This window comes from Oncorhynchus clarkii, unplaced genomic scaffold (genome assembly GCF_045791955.1).
Source record: "Oncorhynchus clarkii lewisi isolate Uvic-CL-2024 unplaced genomic scaffold, UVic_Ocla_1.0 unplaced_contig_2530_pilon_pilon, whole genome shotgun sequence".
In the NCBI taxonomy this organism is placed as follows: domain Eukaryota; kingdom Metazoa; phylum Chordata; class Actinopteri; order Salmoniformes; family Salmonidae; genus Oncorhynchus; species Oncorhynchus clarkii.
The window spans coordinates 689,964-710,535 of NW_027261135.1; the positions used below are offsets into that span (position 1 = coordinate 689,964).

Consider the following 20,572-nt stretch of genomic DNA (forward strand, 5'->3'; position numbering starts at 1 on the left):
AGTCAGTACATGTAGTTTATATCTACCACCATAACACAGTCAGTACATGTAGTTTACCACCATAACACAGTCAGTACATGTAGTTTATATCTACCACCATAACACAGTCAGTACATGTAGTTTATATCTACCACCATAACACAGTCAGTACATGTAGTTTATATCTACCACCATAACACAGTCAGTACATGTAGTTTATATCTACCACCATAACACAGTCAGTACATGTAGTTTATATCTACCACCATAACACAGTCAGTACATGTAGTTTATATCTACCACCATAACACAGTCAATACATGTAGTTTACCACCATAACACAGTCAGTACATGTAGTTTATATCTACCACCATAACACAGTCAGTATATGTAGTTTACCACCATAACACAGTCAGTACATGTAGTTTATATCTACCACCATAACACAGTCAATACATGTAGTTTACCACCATAACGCAGTCAGTACATGTAGTTTACCACCATAACACAGTCAGTACATGTAGTTTATATCTACCACCATAACATAGTCAATACATGTAGTTTATATCTACCACCATAACACAGTCAGTACATGTAGTTTATATCTACCACCATAACACAGTCAGTACATGTAGTTTATATCTACTACCATAACACAGTCAGTACATGTAGTTTACCACCATAACACAGTCAGTACATGTAGTTTATATCTACCACCATAACACAGTCAGTACATGTAGTTTACCACCATAACACAGTCAGTACATGTAGTTTATATCTACCACCATAACACAGTCAGTACATGTAGTTTATATCTACCACCATAACACAGTCAGTACATGTAGTTTACCACCATAACACAGTCAGTACATGTAGTTTACCACCATAACACAGTCAGTACATGTAGTTTACCACCATAACACAGTCAGTACATGTAGTTTATATCTACTACCATAACACAGTCAGTACATGTAGTTTATATCTACCACCATAACACAGTCAGTACATGTAGTTTATATCTACACCATAACACAGTCAATACATGTAGTTTATATCTACACCATAACACAGTCAGTACATGTAGTTTATATCTACACCATAACACAGTCAATACATGTAGTTTATATCTACCACCATAACACAGTCAGTACATGTAGTTTATATCTACCACCATAACACAGTCAGTACATGTAGTTTATATCTACTACCATAACACAGTCAGTACATGTAGTTTATATCTACCACCATAACACAGTCAGTACATGTAGTTTATATCTACCACCATAACACAGTCAGTACATGTAGTTTACCACGATAACACAGTCAGTACATGTAGTTTATATCTACCACCATAACACAGTCAGTACATGTAGTTTACCACCATAACACAGTCAGTACATGTAGTTTATATCTACCACCATAACACAGTCAATACATGTAGTTTATATCTACACCATAACACAGTCAGTACATGTAGTTTATATCTACACCATAACACAGTCAATACATGTAGTTTATATCTACCACCATAACACAGTCAGTACATGTAGTTTATATCTACCACCATAACACAGTCAGTACATGTAGTTTATATCTACACCATAACACAGTCAATACATGTAGTTTATATCTACCACCATAACACAGTCAATACATGTAGTTTATATCTACCACCATAACACAGTCAGTACATGTAGTTTATATCTACTACCATAACACAGTCAGTACATGTAGTTTACCACCATAACACAGTCAGTACATGTAGTTTATATCTACTACCATAACACAGTCAGTACATGTAGTTTATATCTACCACCATAACACAGTCAGTACATGTAGTTTATATCTACCACCATAACACAGTCAGTACATGTAGTTTATATCTACCACCATAACACAGTCAGTACATGTAGTTTACCACCATAACACAGTCAGTACATGTAGTTTATATCTACCACCATAACACAGTCAGTACATGTAGTTTATATCTACCACCATAACACAGTCAGTACATGTAGTTTATATCTACCACCATAACACAGTCAGCACATGTAGTTTATATCTACCACCATAACACAGTCATTACATGTAGTTTACCACCATAACACAGTCAGTACATGTAGTTTATATCTACCACTATAACACAGTCAGTACATGTAGTTTATATCTACCACCATAACACAGTCAGTACATGTAGTTTACCACCATAACACAGTCAGTACATTTAGTTTATATCTACCACCATAACACAGTCAGTACATGTAGTTTATATCTACCACCATAACACAGTCAGTACATGTAGTTTATATCTACCACCATAACACAGTCAGTACATGTAGTTTATATTTACCACCATAACACAGTCAGTACATGTAGTTTATATCTACCACCATAACACAGTCAGTACATGTAGTTTATATCTACCACCATAACACAGTCAGTACATGTAGTTTATATCTACCACCATAACACAGTCAGTACATGTAGTTTACCACCATAACACAGTCAGTACATGTAGTTTATATCTACCACCATAACACAGTCAGTATATGTAGTTTACCACCATAACACAGTCAGTACATGTAGTTTATATCTACCACCATAACACAGTCAGTACATGTAGTTTACCACCATAACACAGTCAGTACATGTAGTTTATATCTACCACCATAACACAGTCAATACATGTAGTTTATATCTACCACCATAACACAGTCAGTACATGTAGTTTATATCTACCACCATAACACAGTCAGTACATGTAGTTTACCACCATAACACAGTCAGTACATGTAGTTTATATCTACCACCATAACACAGTCAGTACATGTAGTTTACCACCATAACACAGTCAGTACATGTAGTTTATATCTACCACCATAACACAGTCAGTACATGTAGTTTACCACCATAACACAGTCAGTACATGTAGTTTATATCTACCACCATAACACAGTCAGTACATGTAGTTTACCACCATAACGCAGTCAGTACATGTAGTTTATATCTACCACCATAACACAGTCAGTACATGTAGTTTACCACCATAACACAGTCAGTACATGTAGTTTATATCTACCACCATAACACAGTCAGTACATGTAGTTTATATCTACCACCATAACACAGTCAGTACATGTAGTTTATATCTACCACCATAACACAGTCAGTACATGTAGTTTATATCTACCACCATAACACAGTCAGTACATGTAGTTTATATCTACCACCATAACACAGTCAGTACATGTAGTTTATATCTACCACCATAACACAGTCAATACATGTAGTTTACCACCATAACACAGTCAGTACATGTAGTTTATATCTACCACCATAACACAGTCAGTATATGTAGTTTACCACCATAACACAGTCAGTACATGTAGTTTATATCTACCACCATAACACAGTCAATACATGTAGTTTACCACCATAACGCAGTCAGTACATGTAGTTTACCACCATAACACAGTCAGTACATGTAGTTTATATCTACCACCATAACATAGTCAATACATGTAGTTTATATCTACCACCATAACACAGTCAGTACATGTAGTTTATATCTACCACCATAACACAGTCAGTACATGTAGTTTATATCTACTACCATAACACAGTCAGTACATGTAGTTTACCACCATAACACAGTCAGTACATGTAGTTTATATCTACCACCATAACACAGTCAGTACATGTAGTTTACCACCATAACACAGTCAGTACATGTAGTTTATATCTACCACCATAACACAGTCAGTACATGTAGTTTATATCTACCACCATAACACAGTCAGTACATGTAGTTTACCACCATAACACAGTCAGTACATGTAGTTTACCACCATAACACAGTCAGTACATGTAGTTTACCACCATAACACAGTCAGTACATGTAGTTTATATCTACTACCATAACACAGTCAGTACATGTAGTTTATATCTACCACCATAACACAGTCAGTACATGTAGTTTATATCTACACCATAACACAGTCAATACATGTAGTTTATATCTACACCATAACACAGTCAGTACATGTAGTTTATATCTACACCATAACACAGTCAATACATGTAGTTTATATCTACCACCATAACACAGTCAGTACATGTAGTTTATATCTACCACCATAACACAGTCAGTACATGTAGTTTATATCTACTACCATAACACAGTCAGTACATGTAGTTTATATCTACCACCATAACACAGTCAGTACATGTAGTTTATATCTACCACCATAACACAGTCAGTACATGTAGTTTACCACGATAACACAGTCAGTACATGTAGTTTATATCTACCACCATAACACAGTCAGTACATGTAGTTTACCACCATAACACAGTCAGTACATGTAGTTTATATCTACCACCATAACACAGTCAATACATGTAGTTTATATCTACACCATAACACAGTCAGTACATGTAGTTTATATCTACACCATAACACAGTCAATACATGTAGTTTATATCTACCACCATAACACAGTCAGTACATGTAGTTTATATCTACCACCATAACACAGTCAGTACATGTAGTTTATATCTACACCATAACACAGTCAATACATGTAGTTTATATCTACCACCATAACACAGTCAATACATGTAGTTTATATCTACCACCATAACACAGTCAGTACATGTAGTTTATATCTACTACCATAACACAGTCAGTACATGTAGTTTACCACCATAACACAGTCAGTACATGTAGTTTATATCTACTACCATAACACAGTCAGTACATGTAGTTTATATCTACCACCATAACACAGTCAGTACATGTAGTTTATATCTACCACCATAACACAGTCAGTACATGTAGTTTATATCTACCACCATAACACAGTCAGTACATGTAGTTTATATCTACCACCATAACACAGTCAGTACATGTAGTTTATATCTACCACCATAACACAGTCAGTACATGTAGTTTATATCTACCACCATAACACAGTCAGTACATGTAGTTTATATCTACCACCATAACACAGTCAATACATGTAGTTTATATCTACCACCATAACACAGTCAGTACATGTAGTTTATATCTACCACCATAACACAGTCAAAACATGTAGTTTATATCTACCACCATAACACAGTCAGTACATGTAGTTTACCACCATAACACAGTCAGTACATGTAGTTTACCACCATAACACAGTCAGTACATGTAGTTTATATCTACACCATAACACAGTCAGTACATGTAGTTTATATCTACACCATAACACAGTCAGTACATGTAGTTTATGTAGTTTATTTCTGCCCACAGTGTGTTTTAACTCTTGTTGTTGCCTGTGTCCTAGTAACAGTAGGGCAGCAGAGAGAGCCTCTTGTTACCAACCTGCTGAATATTTCATGGTGTTGAGAAATGAACACAATGCCTGACCACACTACTAGAGAGAGAAAGGGGTGGGGGGAGAGAGAGAGTTGGAGAGAGGGAGTAGAAAGAGAGAAGGAAAGGTAGGTGGGGAGGAGGTGAGGAGAGAGACTAGAAAGAGAGAAGGAAAGGTAGTTGAGGAGGCTGTGAAGAGAGAGAGACAGGTAGAGAGAGAAAGAGAGTGTCCAATTCCCCCATTCACAACTACTCTCTTTACCCTGTTAGCTTCGATGCTAATTCGGTCAGACCAGAACTCTTATCGGGTCTATATTCCTCTCCGTTTCCTACAGACCCTCTCCACCTCTGACCCTCCACCTTTGACCTTTCACGTATCCCCCAGATCGAGTGTTGTGTCCTGGAGTCCATCCCAGAGTCGTCGAGGTCGTCGAGAGACGAGACCCAGTCGTTATCGAGAGATGAGAAGGACACTCTCCACTCAGCTGGGATGCTAGCCTCCTCCACACAGCAGGCGCATGCTAACAGCTACGGCTCACAGCAGAGGAACAGCCAACCGTGCTCCACACTGAAGGTAAGAAACCTTCTTAACAGTCAAGTGACATCAACACCTCAGGGTTAGCTTCGCTACTCTACTGTAAGGACCGAAATAACTTGGAACAAGTAGCAATGCTCACAATGCTAACTCTAGAAAGTACGTTTTGCTCTGTTAGTGTAACGAAGAACCCGAAATCGTGTGGAAATGATAACAAACTAAAGAGAAAAACAAAGAGTGTTTATATGCTAAAGCAGGCAGTCATCTCACTCTCTGGATCAATAGTCACAGCTCACCTTACTGTTTGCTATAGTACCTGTTCAGGTCAAACAAATGGAAAGATATGAGTCAAGTGTGTGAATAGGAACTAGTCAACCTAGGGTATGTTTTTATCCTCCCACCCCTTAGAGAAGTGGCCTATTCCACATTGTCTGTACTTCAGTAAATGGTGTTCACATTCTGCCTTACTCGGTTCCTGTACTGACCTGTAGATACAACACTGTTCCCTCTATAGGTTCCTGTATCATACTGACCTGTAGATACAACACTGTTCCCTCTATAGGTTCCTGTATCGTACTGACCTGTAGATACAACACTGTTCCCTCTATAGGTTCCTGTACTGACCTGTAGATACAACACTGTTCCCTCTATAGGTTCCTGTATCATACTGACCTGTAGATACAACACTGTTCCCTCTATAGGTTCCTGTATCGTACTGACCTGTAGATACAACACTGTTCCCTCTATAGGTTCCTGTACTGACCTGTAGATACAACTCTGTTCCCTCTATAGGTTCCTGTACTGACCTGTAGATACAACACTGTTCCCTCTATAGGTTCCTGTATCGTACTGACCTGTAGATACAACACTGTTCCCTCTATAGGTTCCTGTATCGTACTGACCTGTAGATACAACACTGTTCCCTCTATAGGTTCCTGTATCGTACTGACCTGTAGATACAACACTGATCCCTCTATAGGTTCTTGTATCGTACTGACCTGTAGATACAACACTGTTCCCTCTATAGGTTCCTGTATCGTACTGACCTGTAGATACAACACTGTTCCCTCTATAGGTTCCTGTACTGACCTGTAGATACAACACTGTTCCCTCTATAGGTTCTTGTATCATACTGACCTGTAGATACAACACTGTTCCCTCTATAGGTTCTTGTATCATACTGACCTGTAGATACAACACTGTTCCCTCTATAGGTTCCTGTATCGTACTGACCTGTAGATACAACACTGTTCCCTCTATAGGTTCCTGTACTGACCTGTAGATACAACACTGTTCCCTCTATAGGTTCCTGAATCATACTGACCTGTAGATACAACACTGTTCCCTCTATAGGTTCCTGTACTGACCTGTAGATACAACACTGTTCCCTCTATAGGTTCTTGTATCATACTGACCTGTAGATACAACACTGTTCCCTCTATAGGTTCTTGTATCATACTGACCTGTAGATACAACACTGTTCCCTCTATAGGTTCCTGTATCGTACTGACCTGTAGATACAACACTGTTCCCTCTATAGGTTCCTGTATCGTACTGACCTGTAGATACAACACTGTTCCCTCTATAGGTTCCTGTATCATACTGACCTGTAGATACAACACTGTTCCCTCTATAGGTTCCTGTACTGACCTGTAGTTACAACACTGTTCCCTCTATAGGTTCCTGTACTGACCTGTAGTTACAACACTGTTCCCTCTATAGGTTCCTGTACTGACCTGTAGATACAACACTGTTCCCTCTATAGGTTCCTGTACTGACCTGTAGATACAACACTGTTCCCTCTATAGGTTCCTGTACTGACCTGTAGATACAACACTGTTCCCTCTATAGGTTCCTGTATCATACTGACCTGTAGATACAACACTGTTCCCTCTATAGGTTCCTGTATCGTACTGACCTGTAGATACAACACTGTTCCCTCTATAGGTTCCTGTATCGTACTGACCTGTAGATACAACACTGTTCCCTCTATAGGTTCCTGTATCATACTGACCTGTAGATACAACACTGTTCCCTCTATAGGTTCCTGTACTGACCTGTAGATACAACACTGTTCCCTCTATAGGTTCCTGTACTGACCTGTAGATACAACACTGTTCCCTCTATAGGTTCTTGTATCATACTGACCTGTAGATACAACACTGTTCCCTCTATAGGTTCCTGTATCGTACTGACCTGTAGATACAACACTGTTCCCTCTATAGGTTCCTGTATCGTACTGACCTGTAGATACAACACTGTTCCCTCTATAGGTTCCTGTATCATACTGACCTGTAGATACAACACTGTTCCCTCTATAGGTTCCTGTACTGACCTGTAGATACAACACTGTTCCCTCTATAGGTTCCTGTACTGACCTGTAGATACAACACTGTTCCCTCTATAGGTTCCTGTACTGACCTGTAGTTACAACACTGTTCCCTCTATAGGTTCCTGTACTGACCTGTAGTTACAACACTGTTCCCTCTATAGGTTCCTGTACTGACCTGTAGATACAACACTATTCCCTCTATAGGTTCCTGTACTGACCTGTAGATACAACACTGTTCCCTCTATAGGTTCCTGTACTGACCTGTAGATACAACACTGTTCCCTCTATAGGTTCCTGTATCATACTGACCTGTAGATACAACACTGTTCCCTCTATAGGTTCCTGTATCGTACTGACTTGTAGATACAACACTGTTCCCTCTATAGGTTCCTGTATCGTACTGACCTGTAGATACAACACTGTTCCCTCTATAGGTTCCTGTATCATACTGACCTGTAGATACAACACTGTTCCCTCTATAGGTTCCTGTACTGACCTGTAGATACAACACTGTTCCCTCTATAGGTTCCTGTATCATACTGACCTGTAGATACAACACTGTTCCCTCTATAGGTTCCTGTACTGACCTGTAGATACAACACTGTTCCCTCTATAGGTTCCTGTACTGACCTGTAGATACAACACTATTCCCTCTATAGGTTCCTGTATCGTACTGACCTGTAGATACAACACTGTTCCCTCTATAGGTTCCTGTATCATACTGACCTGTAGATACAACACTGTTCCCTCTATAGGTTCCTGTACTGACCTGTAGATACAACACTGTTCCCTCTATAGGTTCCTGTATCGTACTGACCTGTAGATACAACACTGTTCCCTCTATAGGTTCCTGTATCGTACTGACCTGTAGATACAACACTGTTCCCTCTATAGGTTCCTGTATCATACTGACCTGTAGATACAACACTGTTCCCTCTATAGGTTCCTGTACTGACCTGTAGATACAACACTGATCCCTCTATAGGTTTCTGTATCATACTGACCTGTAGATACAACACTATTCCCTCTATAGGTTCCTGTATCGTACTGACCTGTAGATACAACACTGTTCCCTCTATAGGTTCCTGTATCATACTGACCTGTAGATACAACACTGTTCCCTCTATAGGTTCCTGTATCATACTGACCTGTAGATACAACACTGTTCCCTCTATAGGTTCCTGTACTGACCTGTAGATACAACACTGTTCCCTCTATAGGTTCCTGTATCGTACTGACCTGTAGATACAACACTGTTCCCTCTATAGGTTCCTGTACTGACCTGTAGATACAACACTGATCCCTCTATAGGTTCCTGTACTGACCTGTAGATACAACACTGTTCCCTCTATAGGTTCCTGTATCGTACTGACCTGTAGATACAACACTGATCCCTCTATAGGTTCCTGTATCGTACTGACCTGTAGATACAACACTGTTCCCTCTATAGGTTCCTGTACTGACCTGTAGATACAACACTGTTCCCTCTATAGGTTCCTGTATCGTACTGACCTGTAGATACAACACTGTTCCCTCTATAGGTTCCTGTATCATACTGACCTGTAGATACAACACTGTTCCCTCTATAGGTTCCTGTATCATACTGACCTGTAGATACAACACTGTTCCCTCTATAGGTTCCTGTACTGACCTGTAGATTCAACACTGTTCCCTCTATATGTTCCTGTATCATCCTGTAGATACAACACTGTTCCCTCTATAGGTTCCTGTATCGTCCTGTAGATACAACACTGATCCCTCTATAGGTTCCTGTATCGTACTGACCTGTAGATACAACACTGTTCCCTCTATAGGTTCCAGTACTGACCTGTAGATACAACACTGTTCCCTCTGTAGGTTCCTGTATCGTACTGACCTGTAGATACAACACTGTTCCCTCTATAGGTTCCTGTACTGACCTGTAGATACAACACTGTTCCCTCTATAGGTTCCTGAATCATACTGACCTGTAGATACAACACTGTTCCCTCTATAGGTTCCTGTATCATACTGACCTGTAGATACAACACTGTTCCCTCTATAGGTTCCTGTATCATACTGACCTGTAGATACAACACTGTTCCCTCTATAGGTTCCTGTACTGACCTGTAGATACAACACTGTTCCCTCTATATGTTCCTGTATCATACTGACCTGTAGATACAACACTGTTCCCTCTATAGGTTCCTGTATCATACTGACCTGTAGATACAACACTGTTCCCTCTATAGGTTCCTGTATCATACTAACCTGTAGATACAACACTGTTCCCTCTATAGGTTCCTGAATCATACTGACCTGTAGATACAACACTGTTCCCTCTATAGGTTCCTGTATCATACTGACCTGTAGATACAACACTGTTCCCTCTATAGGTTCCTGTACTGACCTGTAGATACAACACTGTTCCCTCTATAGGTTCCTGTACTGACCTGTAGATACAACACTGTTCCCTCTATAGGTTCCTGTACTGACCTGTAGTTACAACACTGTTCCCTCTATAGGTTCCTGTACTGACCTGTAGTTACAACACTGTTCCCTCTATAGGTTCCTGTACTGACCTGTAGATACAACACTGTTCCCTCTATAGGTTCCTGTCCTGACCTGTAGTTACAACACTGTTCCCTCTATAGGTTCCTGTACTGACCTGTAGATACAACACTGTTCCCTCTATAGGTTCCTGTATCATACTGACCTGTAGATACAACACTGTTCCCTCTATAGGTTCCTGTATCGTACTGACCTGTAGATACAACACTGTTCCCTCTATAGGTTCCTGTATCGTACTGACCTGTAGATACAACACTGTTCCCTCTATAGGTTCCTGTATCATACTGACCTGTAGATACAACACTGTTCCCTCTATAGGTTCCTGTATCATACTGACCTGTAGATACAACACTGTTCCCTCTATAGGTTCCTGTACTGACCTGTAGATACAACACTGTTCCCTCTATAGGTTCCTGTATCGTACTGACCTGTAGATACAACACTGTTCCCTCTATAGGTTCCTGTACTGACCTGTAGATACAACACTGATCCCTCTATAGGTTCCTGTACTGACCTGTAGATACAACACTGTTCCCTCTATAGGTTCCTGTATCGTACTGACCTGTAGATACAACACTGATCCCTCTATAGGTTCCTGTATCGTACTGACCTGTAGATACAACACTGTTCCCTCTATAGGTTCCTGTACTGACCTGTAGATACAACACTGTTCCCTCTATAGGTTCCTGTATCGTACTGACCTGTAGATACAACACTGTTCCCTCTATAGGTTCCTGTATCATACTGACCTGTAGATACAACACTGTTCCCTCTATAGGTTCCTGTATCATACTGACCTGTAGATACAACACTGTTCCCTCTATAGGTTCCTGTACTGACCTGTAGATTCAACACTGTTCCCTCTATATGTTCCTGTATCATCCTGTAGATACAACACTGTTCCCTCTATAGGTTCCTGTATCGTCCTGTAGATACAACACTGATCCCTCTATAGGTTCCTGTATCGTACTGACCTGTAGATACAACACTGTTCCCTCTATAGGTTCCAGTACTGACCTGTAGATACAACACTGTTCCCTCTATAGGTTCCTGTATCGTACTGACCTGTAGATACAACACTGTTCCCTCTATAGGTTCCTGTACTGACCTGTAGATACAACACTGTTCCCTCTATAGGTTCCTGAATCATACTGACCTGTAGATACAACACTGTTCCCTCTATAGGTTCCTGTATCATACTGACCTGTAGATACAACACTGTTCCCTCTATAGGTTCCTGTATCATACTGACCTGTAGATACAACACTGTTCCCTCTATAGGTTCCTGTACTGACCTGTAGATACAACACTGTTCCCTCTATTTGTTCCTGTATCATACTGACCTGTAGATACAACACTGTTCCCTCTATAGGTTCCTGTATCATACTGACCTGTAGATACAACACTGTTCCCTCTATAGGTTCCTGTATCATACTGACCTGTAGATACAACACTGTTCCCCCTATAGGTTCCTGTACTGACCTGTAGATACAACACTGTTCCCTCTATATGTTCCTGTACTGACCTGTAGATACAACACTGTTCCCTCTATAGGTTCCTGTATCATCCTGTAGATACAACACTGTTCCCTCTATAGGTTCCTGTATCATACTGACCTGTAGATACAACACTGTTCCCTCTATAGGTTCTTGTATCATCCTGTAGATACAACACTGTTCCCTCTATAGGTTCCTGTATCATCCTGTAGATACAACACTGTTCCCTCTATAGGTTCCTGTATTATACTGACCTGTAGATACAACACTGTTCCCTCTATAGGTTCCTGTACTGACCTGTAGATATAACACTGTTCCCTCTATAGGTTCCTGTATCGTACTGACCTGTAGATACAACACTGTTCCCTCTATAGGTTCCTGTATCATACTGACCTGTAGTTACAACACTGTTCCCTCTATAGGTTCCTGTATCATACTGACCTGTTGATACAACACTGTTCCCTCTATAGGTTCCTGTACTGACCTGTAGATACAACACTGTTCCCTCTATAGGTTCCTGTACTGACCTGTAGATACAACACTGTTCCCTCTATAGGTTCCTGTATCATACTGACCTGTAGATACAACACTGTTCCCTCTATAGGTTCCTGTACTGACCTGTAGATACAACACTGTTCCCTCTATATGTTCCTGTATCGTACTGAGCTGTAGATACAACACTGTTCCCTCTATAGGTTCCTGTATTGTACTGAGCTGTAGATACAACACTGTTCCCTCTATAGGTTTCTGTATCGTCCTGTAGATACAACACTGTTCCCTCTATAGGTTCCTGTATCGTCCTGTAGATACAACACTGTTCCCTCTATAGGTTCCTGTATCGTACTGACCTGTAGATACAACACTGTTCCCTCTATAGGTTCCTGTATCGTACTGACCTGTAGATACAACACTGTTCCCTCTATAGGTTCCTGTATCATACTGACCTGTAGATACAACACTGTTCCCCCTATAGGTTCCTGTACTGACCTGTAGATACAACACTGTTCCCTCTATATGTTCCTGTACTGACCTGTAGATACAACACTGTTCCCTCTATAGGTTCCTGTATCATCCTGTAGATACAACACTGTTCCCTCTATAGGTTCCTGTATCATACTGACCTGTAGATACAACACTGTTCCCTCTATAGGTTCTTGTATCATCCTGTAGATACAACACTGTTCCCTCTATAGGTTCCTGTATCATCCTGTAGATACAACACTGTTCCCTCTATAGGTTCCTGTATTATACTGACCTGTAGATACAACACTGTTCCCTCTATAGGTTCCTGTACTGACCTGTAGATATAACACTGTTCCCTCTATAGGTTCCTGTATCGTACTGACCTGTAGATACAACACTGTTCCCTCTATAGGTTCCTGTATCATACTGACCTGTAGTTACAACACTGTTCCCTCTATAGGTTCCTGTATCATACTGACCTGTTGATACAACACTGTTCCCTCTATAGGTTCCTGTACTGACCTGTAGATACAACACTGTTCCCTCTATAGGTTCCTGTACTGACCTGTAGATACAACACTGTTCCCTCTATAGGTTCCTGTATCATACTGACCTGTAGATACAACACTGTTCCCTCTATAGGTTCCTGTACTGACCTGTAGATACAACACTGTTCCCTCTATATGTTCCTGTATCGTACTGAGCTGTAGATACAACACTGTTCCCTCTATAGGTTCCTGTATTGTACTGAGCTGTAGATACAACACTGTTCCCTCTATAGGCTTCTGTATCGTCCTGTAGATACAACACTGTTCCCTCTATAGGTTCCTGTATCGTCCTGTAGATACAACACTGTTCCCTCTATAGGTTCCTGTATCGTACTGACCTGTAGATACAACACTGTTCCCTCTATAGGTTCCTGTATCGTACTGAGCTGTAGATACAACACTGTTCCCTCTATAGGTTCCTGTATTATACTGACCTGTAGATACAACACTGTTCCCTCTATAGGTTCCTGTACTGACCTGTAGATACAACACTGTTCCCTCTATAGGTTCCTGTATCATACTGACCTGTAGATACAACACTGTTCCCTCTATAGGTTACTGTACTGACCTGTAGATACAACACTGTTCCCTCTATAGGTTCCTGTATCGTACTGACCTGTAGATACAACACTGTTCCCTCTATAGGTTCCTGTATCGTACTGACCTGTAGATACAACACTGTTCCCTCTATAGGTTCCTGTATCATCCTGTAGATATAACACTGTTTCCTCTATAGGTTCCTGTATCATACTGACCTGTAGATACAACACTGTTCCGTCTATAGCTTAGTTTATTTCCTGTTTAGAGTCATTGGGCCAGCTGGATCAGTGTCATTGGGCCAGCTGGATCGGTGTCATTGGGCCAGCTGGATCGGTGTCATTAGGCCAGCTGGATCAGTGTCATTGGGCCAGCTGGATCGGTGTCATTGGGCCATCTGGATCAGTGTCATTGGGCCAGCTGGATCGGTGTTATTGGTCCAGCTGGATCGGTGTCATTGGTCCAGCTGGATCAGTGCCATTGTGCCAGCTGGATCAGTGTCATTGGGCCAGCTGGATCAGTGCCATTGTGCCAGCTGGATCGGTGTCATTGGGCCAGCTGGATCGGTTAAGGTTCCCGGTGTTGATTATGGGCACCAAGCATGCTACCTCTACCGTACACCTGTTCTAAGTACAACACAGAAGCTCTCTTGACGTCCCTAACTGTTCTGAAAAGCTTGTAGACCTGCTACAAATGGACAGCGATACATTGGACACAAACAGTTAGGTTACTTATCTCACGCCCTTCATTCATCCGTTTATCCTTCTTTTTGTTGATTGGTTGATTGATTCATCCCTTTATTTTCTGTTATCTTTCTCAGGACGAGAAATCTCTGCGTCATTGTTCCAGCGGCAACATGGAGGACGGCGATAAGCTCCTGGCCCCGCCCCCTTCTTCTTTCGGCAGCCATTTTGAGAGGACAATCACTGTTGTCAGGGGCAACCGTAGCCTTGGTATGTTATCGGTGTTTTTCATTGTGGCGGGGTGTCTGTGTGTGTACGTCGTCGGCACGGCGATACTGGGCGGAGAGGAGGAGAAGCTGATAATCGAGGGAAGTCAAAGATTTTTTCAGGAGATGAGGTGAACACTGGTGTTTCTTAAAAAGGGAATATCTGTTAAAAGGGCTTATTGAATTTATAAAGTCGTATTGAATTCAATCAATCAAGTTGAAAACGTGAGAGAAAGAGAGAGAGAGGAAGAAAGTTGACTTGCACTTTTTATTAAGGGCACCATAGAAAACCCATGCTGTTGACTGTGAAAGAGAGAGTGGACCTCTGTTAATTAGAAAACCCACGTTGTTAACTGTGAAACAGACAGAAGACCTCTGTTAAGAAAACCCATGTTGATGACTGTGAAAGAGACAGAAGACCTCTGTTAAGAAAACCCATGTTGTTGACTGTGAAAGAGGGAGTGGACCTCTGTTAAGAAAACCCATGTTGTTGACTGTGAAAGAGAGAGTGGACCTCTGTTAATTAGAAAACCCATGTTGATGACTGTGAAAGAGAGAGTGGACCTCTGTTAATTAGAAAACCCATGTTGTTGACTGTGAAAGAGGGAGTGGACCTCTGTTAATAAGAAAACCCATGTTGTTGACTGTGAAAGAGAGAGTGGACCTCTGTTAATAAGATAACCCATGTTGATTACTGTGAAAGAGAGAGTGGACCTCTGTTAAGATAACCCATGTTGTTGACTGTGAAAGAGGGAGTGGACCTCTGTTAATAAGAAAACCCATGTTGATGACTGTGAAAGAGGGAGTGGACCTCTGTTAATAAGAAAACCCATGTTGATTACTGTGAAAGAGAGAGTGGACCTCTGAAAACCCATGTTGTTGACTGTGAAAGAGAGAGTGGACCTCTGTTAATTAGAAAACCCATGTTGTTGACTGTGAAAGAGAGAGTGGACCTCTGTTAATTAGAAAACCCATGTTGTTGACTGTGAAAGAGAGAGTGGACCTCTGTTAATTAGAAAACCCATGTTGTTGACTGTGAAAGAGAGAGTGGACCTCTGTTAATAAGAAAACCCATGTTGATTACTGTGAAAGAGAGAGTGGACCTCTGAAAACCCATGTTGTTGACTGTGAAAGAGGGAGTGGACCTCTGTTAATAAGAAAACCCATGTTGATTACTGTGAAAGAGAGAGTGGACCTCTGAAAACCCATGTTGTTGACTGTGAAAGAGAGAGTGGACCTCTGTTAATTAGAAAACCCATGTTGTTGACTGTGAAAGAGAGAGTGGACCTCTGTTAATTAGAAAACCCATGTTGTTGACTGTGAAAGAGAGAGTGGACCTCTGTTAATTAGAAAACCCATGTTGTTGACTGTGAAAGAGAGAGTGGACCTCTGTTAATAAGAAAACCCATGTTGATTACTGTGAAAGAGAGAGTGGACCTCTGTTAAGAAAACCCATGTTGATTACTGTGAAAGAGACAGAGAACTGAACCTTTATTTAACTAGGCTACTGGGGAACAGTGGGGTTAACTGCCTTGTTCAAGGGCAGAATTATATATTTTTACCTTGTCAGCTCGGGGATTCGACCCAGCAACCTTTGCGGTTACTGGCCCAACACTCTAACTACTAGGCTACCCGCCTCCTCTAACCATTAGGCTACCTGTCTCCTCTAACCACTAGGCTACCTGCCTCCTCTAACCACTAGGCTACCTGCCTCCTCTAACCACTAGGCTACCTGCCTCATCTAACCACTAGGCTACCTGCCTCCTCTAACCACTAGGCTACCTGCCTCCTCTAACCACTAGGCTACCTGCCTCCTCTAACCACTAGGCCACCTGCCTCCTCTAACCACTAGGCTACCTGCCTCCTCTAACCACTAGGCTACCTGCCTCATCTAACCACTAGGCTACCTGCCTCCTCTAACCACTAGGCTACCTCCCTCCTCTAACCACTAGGCTACATGCCTCCTCTAACCACTAGGCTACCTGCCTCCTCTAACCACTAGGCTACCTGCCTCCTCTAACCACTAGGCTACCTCCCTCCTCTAACCACTAGGCTACATGCCTCCTCTAACCACTAGGCTACCTGCCTCCTCTAACCACTAGGCTACATGCCTCCTCTAACCACTAGGCTACCTCCCTCCTCTAACCACTAGGCTACATGCCTCCTCTAACCACTAGGCTACCTGCCTCCTCTAACCACTAGGCTACCTGTCACATTGTCATCATCACTCTAATGACAGGAATGCCAGTGACACCTGTCTGTTTTGTCTCTAGGTTTGTCAGCAACATGGTAGGACTATAGTCATGTTATTGATTTGGTTAATTTGCCATCACTTTAGAGAAGTTAGCTCCCGCACTGCGGAATCAATTTTTGAACGTATCAGACTTCGGCAGTAGTTTGGCTACTTTACTCTGTGTGAGCATTCAGACCTAGAATGCTTTGTGGAATTATTGTTGGTCCATTTGGGACGACAGAATGTTGTGAGCATATTGTTGTTATTTTAGCACTAAGGTGTGTTTATAATTATTACCTTGCCTGACACCTTACCAACATTAGATGCTCAGAATGACACCAAAGAGATAAAGCTCTACATTTACAACTATATATATGTTTATTACTGTACTGTGTATGGTATGGCTTTGGCAGTTTTGTGTGAACATGTGTTTTTTTGTTGGTGAACTCACCTTTTTGTGAGAACACATTTGAGAAAGTTGTGAGAGATTTGTGAGAATCCTAATTCGTGTTTTGTTTGTTTTGTGGACCCCATCGTTTGTTAGAACACACATTTGTGAGAACACCGTTTATGTGAGAACACCGTTTATGTGAGAACACCGTTTATGTGAACGTCTCGTTTGTTTTTTAACGCGTAGTTTGCTAAAAAAAAAAGAGACGGTTTGTGTGTGTGAGAACATTTGTTAGTCTGTGATGTTTTGTTTCTTGCCTTGGGGAATGCATGGGGGTGTTGTTTCATGTTTGTTTTGTTTGTGAGAGGTCAAATGCGTGACACTTTAGTTCTTGGTTCGTTTGAGACGGTTTCTTCACAAATGCGTGAAACTGCTTTTTGATTTCTTTGTTTCTGTCTTTGTGGTTTTTGTGGATTCTTACTAGCCTGTTTATTAACTGGAAATGTCTGTCTTAAGGAAAACCTACAGACAAAAATAAGCGGTTAAACCATGATAGTTAATATGATATTATATTACTCGATGTTATCTTTACAGATTATATATATTTAGATTTATATACATTTATATATATTTATATATTTATATATTTATATATATTTATATGTATTTATATATATTGTAATACATTGATATATATTTATATATATTTATATACATTTATATATATTTATATATATATTTATATACATTTATATAATATATACATTTATATATATTTATATACATTTATATATTTATATATATATATATTTATATATATTTATATGTATTTAAATATATTGATATACATTGATATGTATTGATATATATTTATATACATTTATATATTTATATACATTTATATATATTTATATACATTTATATATATATATATATATATTTATATACATTTATATACATTTATATATATATTTATATACATTTATATACATTTATATATATATTTATATACATTTATATATATATATATTTATATACAGTTGCTGTGAAGGAAAGTGCTGTCTGTTCGTGTACCTATCAGACCTTTCACTGTAGCGTCACTCAGAGGTCAATAACTGTGATTGTCTATGTGGCTGTAACCCATATGCACTATGATTGTATTGTAATTTGAATGTAATGAGAGAAGAAATATTTAAAAAAATCAATAAACTATATATTTTAAACATACATAAAACGTCATTTATTTTTGATCTAACTTCAAATTGTGTACGCTCATAGTGTGTTGGTGTGGTCCCTTGGTGTAGATGTGATCTGATTAGTGTGTAGTCCTAATGCACTCCTCCGCAAGTTTGTGTTTCCCGTTGTATGTGTGTGTGTGTGTGTGTGTGTGTGTGTGTGTGTTATCCTTGCTGAATACTAGATAGCCAAGCCTCTTAAAGCCTTGTTTGTGTGCAACTGTGTTTGTTTAATCTTCCTAGCACCCTTTTTGTACCTGTGCCACTGAGGTGTGTGTATCTGTCTGCGTGTGTGTGCGTGTGTGTGCGTGTGTGTGTGTGTGTGTGTGCACGCTAGCCGTCTGTCAGTGTTGGCATTAGTTCAATGTTGGGGGTTAACCCACCAGTCACCTGTTCCCCACCTCCTCCCTGTATGTGTGTGTCTGTGACTGCAGACGGATGGGGGATGTGTGTGTGTGTGTGTGTGTGTGTGTGTGTGTGTGTGTCTGTCTGTGAGCGCAGACGGATGGGGGATGTGTGTGTCCTTGTACAACGAGTTGGCCCAATTCACTCAGAACATTACCTCTGTTATTGGGGGTGAAAACCCACTGTGGGGACACTCAGAACATTACCTCTGTTATTGGGGGTGAAACCCCACTGTGGGGACACTCAGAACATTACCTCTGTTATTGGGGGTGAAACCCCACTGTGGGGTCACTCAGAACATTACCTCTGTTATTGGAGGTGAAACCCCACTGTGGGGACACTCAGAACATTACCTCTGTTATTGGGGGTGAAACCCCACTGTGGGGACACTCAGAACATTACCTCTGTTATTGGGGGTGAAACCCCACTGTGGGGTCACTCAGAACATTACCTCTGTTATTGGGGGTGAAACCCCACTGTGGGGTCACTCAGAACATTACCTCTGTTATTGAGGGTAAAACCCCACTGTGGGGGCACTCAGAACATTACCTCTGTTATTGGGGGTAAAACCCCACTGTGGGGGCACTCAGAACATTACCTCTGTTATTGGGGGTAAAACCCCACTGTGGGGGCACTCAGAACATTACCTCTGTTATTGGAGGTGAAACCCCACTGTGGGGGCACTCAGAACATTACCTCTGTTATTGACACTATCAGAGGTGTCAGCTGTGTTAAAACAATAACACTATCGGAGGTGTCAGCAGTGTTAAAACAATAACACTATATGAGGTGTCAGCTGTGTTAAAACAATAACACTATATGAGGTGTCAGCTGTGTTAAAACCAGGTAAATTGAGGAGAACATTCTCTCTTTTTTAAAAGCTATAATGACATGACCTGAGTGTGACTACAGGTATATGTGTTGTAATGTAACTACAGGTTTATGTGTTGTAGTGTGTTGTAATGTGACTACAGGTATATGTGTTGTAGTGTGTTGTAGTGTGACTACAGGTATATGTGTTGTAGTGTGTTGTAGTGTAACTACAGGTATATGTGTTGTA

The 20,572-nt window shown here is 40.6% G+C and overlaps 1 protein-coding gene across 1 annotated transcript in view; it reads left to right on the forward strand.

Moving 5' to 3' along the window:
• Nucleotides 1-20,572, forward strand: part of LOC139405156 (multiple PDZ domain protein-like) — a 140,462-nt gene that overhangs the window by 73,188 nt on the left and 46,702 nt on the right. The window contains 2 exon segments of the mRNA XM_071147575.1: nucleotides 5,724-5,912; nucleotides 15,120-15,252. Of these exon segments, the coding sequence (XP_071003676.1) occupies nucleotides 5,724-5,912; nucleotides 15,120-15,252 (322 nt within the window).